The 2,114-nt window shown below is 67.5% G+C and overlaps 1 protein-coding gene across 1 annotated transcript in view; it reads right to left on the minus strand.

The window, feature by feature from the left end:
- Positions 1–992: 992 nt before the first annotated feature.
- The window catches only part of EMIHUDRAFT_237689 (hypothetical protein), a gene marked incomplete at both ends in the record, with an annotated part of 2,373 nt that continues 1,251 nt past the window's right edge, over positions 993–2,114 (minus strand). The window contains one exon of the mRNA XM_005777835.1: positions 993–1,018. Within this exon, the coding sequence (XP_005777892.1) occupies positions 993–1,018 (26 nt within the window). The remainder of the gene's footprint in view (positions 1,019–2,114) is intronic.

Here is a 2,114-nt window from a genome sequence, read left to right on the forward strand (position 1 = left end):
GGGCGAGAGGGTGAGGGAGGGCGAGAGGGGGGGGCGATGGAACCTCGCAGGGCAAATCTCGGCTGCATCTCGGCTGCATCTCGGCTGCATCTCGGCTGCATCTCGGCTTGCATCTCGGCTTGCATCCCGCGCCTCGACGGGCAAGTCGAGGTTGCGGTCGACGGTCGCCCGGCCGTCCCACATCGGCGGGACGTGAGACACGGCGAGAGGCTCTCCTGAGTGAGGTCGAGACGAGGTCGAGAGGAGGTGAAGAGGAGGCCGAGAGGAGGTGAAGAGGAGGCCGAGAGGAGGTGAAGAGGAGGCCGAGAGGAGGCCGAGAGGAGGCCGAGAGGAGGCCGAGAGGAGGCCGAGAGGAGGTGAAGAGGAGGCCGAGAGGAGGTGAAGAGGAGGCCGAGAGGAGGTGAAGAGGAGGCCGAGAGGAGGTGAAGAGGAGGCCGAGAGGAGGTGAAGAGGAGGCCGAGAGGAGGTGAAGAGGAGGCCGAGAGGAGGTGAAGAGGAGGCCGAGAGGAGGTGAAGAGGAGGCCGAGAGGAGGTGAAGAGGAGGCCGAGAGGAGGTGAAGAGGAGGCCGAGAGGAGGTGAAGAGGAGGCCGAGAGGAGGTGAAGAGGAGGCCGAGAGGAGGTGAAGAGGAGGCCGAGAGGAGGTGAAGAGGAGGCCGAGAGGAGGTGAAGAGGAGGCCGAGAGGAGGTGAAGAGGAGGCCGAGAGGAGGTGAAGAGGAGGCCGAGAGGAGGTGAAGAGGAGGTCGAGAGGAGGTGAAGAGGAGGCAGAGAGGAGAGCGAGGCGCGCCATTGATGAAGAGCTGCGGCTGGGCAGGCCAGCGGTGGTTGAGGAGCGGCTTGCCTGATGGTTGATGGTCGCACGACCTCATCGACAGATGCATGACTGGGGCCAGCGGTTGGCTGAGGAGCGGCTTGCCTGCTCGCATCCGCGGGTGGCCGAGCCAGCAGGAGAGGCGCAGCGCGCAGAGGCTCTCACTGGTCGGCAGGGGGGTCTCACTGGCGCCAGCCGACGCGGCGCTCTCGCCGGGCAGCAGCGGCGTCAGCGCGCGCAGCGCCTCGGCGCTCAGCGTCACCTCGAGCGCCGCCTAATCTCGGGCCAACCTCGGGTCCTCTCGGGTCCTCTCGGGTACCTCAGGTCCCCTCTCACTCTCGGGTCCATCTCGGCTGCCTCCCGGCTGCCTCCCGGCTGCCTCTCGGGTCCATCTCGGCTATATCTCGGCTACATCTCGGCTACATCTCGGGTCCCTCTCGAGCCTCGCCTGTCTCCGCTCGCCGCCGACGAGCGCCTGGGCGAGTAGCCCGTACCGCTGCGGGGTGGCGGGCTGCAGCTGCGGCGCGGAGGGCGGCGGCGGCGGGAGGGGGGAGAGGAAGGGGTCGAGGCGCTCGGCGCGGCAGGCGGCGCAAGTGTACCTTTTGCGGAGTGAGGTGAGTGGTTAGTGAGGGGGGGGTTGGGGGGTTGGGGGGTTGAGGGGGGGTGAGAGGGGTTCAGGGGAGAGGGGCGAGAGGGCGGAGGGGGCGAGGCAGGGCAGGGCAGGGCAGGGCAGGGCAGGGCAGGGGCGGACGGCGGAAGGACTGATCTCGGCCGATCTCGGCTGATCTCGGCTAATCTGGCCCTGAAGTGTCCCTGAAGTGTCCCTGAAGTGTCGCAGAAGTGTCTCAGAAGTGTCCCTGAAGTGTCTCTGAAGGGAAGCGTCTCTCGTAGCGTCTCCTGTGAAGTGTCTCAACTCGTGTTTCTGCAGCGTGTCTGCAGCGTGTCTGCAGCGTGTCTGCGGCGTGTCTGCAGCGTGTCTGCGGCGTGTCTGTAGGCGTGTCTCTACGTGCGGCACCGGCTGGCTGCCCCGCCAAAGGGCGGCACGCCGAGGCAGCGGGCATGCATCGTCTTGCGGCACGAGGAGCAGGAGAGGGGGTGCGAGCTCGCGCCCCTGAACTCGTCGCGGCACACGCATGCGGTGGGGTGGCGCGAGGAGGAGGACGGGAAGAGCCCTGGCGGTGGCTGCTGCTGCTGCCGCTGCTGCTGCTGCTGCCGCTGCTGCTGCTGCTGCCGCTTGCCTGCTTGCTCGCGCCGCCGGAAAAAGGGAAGGGGAAGGGGAAGGGGGGGTTAAAAGGAAGGGGAAA

The sequence above is a fragment of the Emiliania huxleyi genome (assembly GCF_000372725.1).
Source record: "Emiliania huxleyi CCMP1516 unplaced genomic scaffold EMIHUscaffold_254, whole genome shotgun sequence".
Lineage (NCBI taxonomy): Eukaryota > Haptophyta > Isochrysidales > Noelaerhabdaceae > Emiliania > Emiliania huxleyi.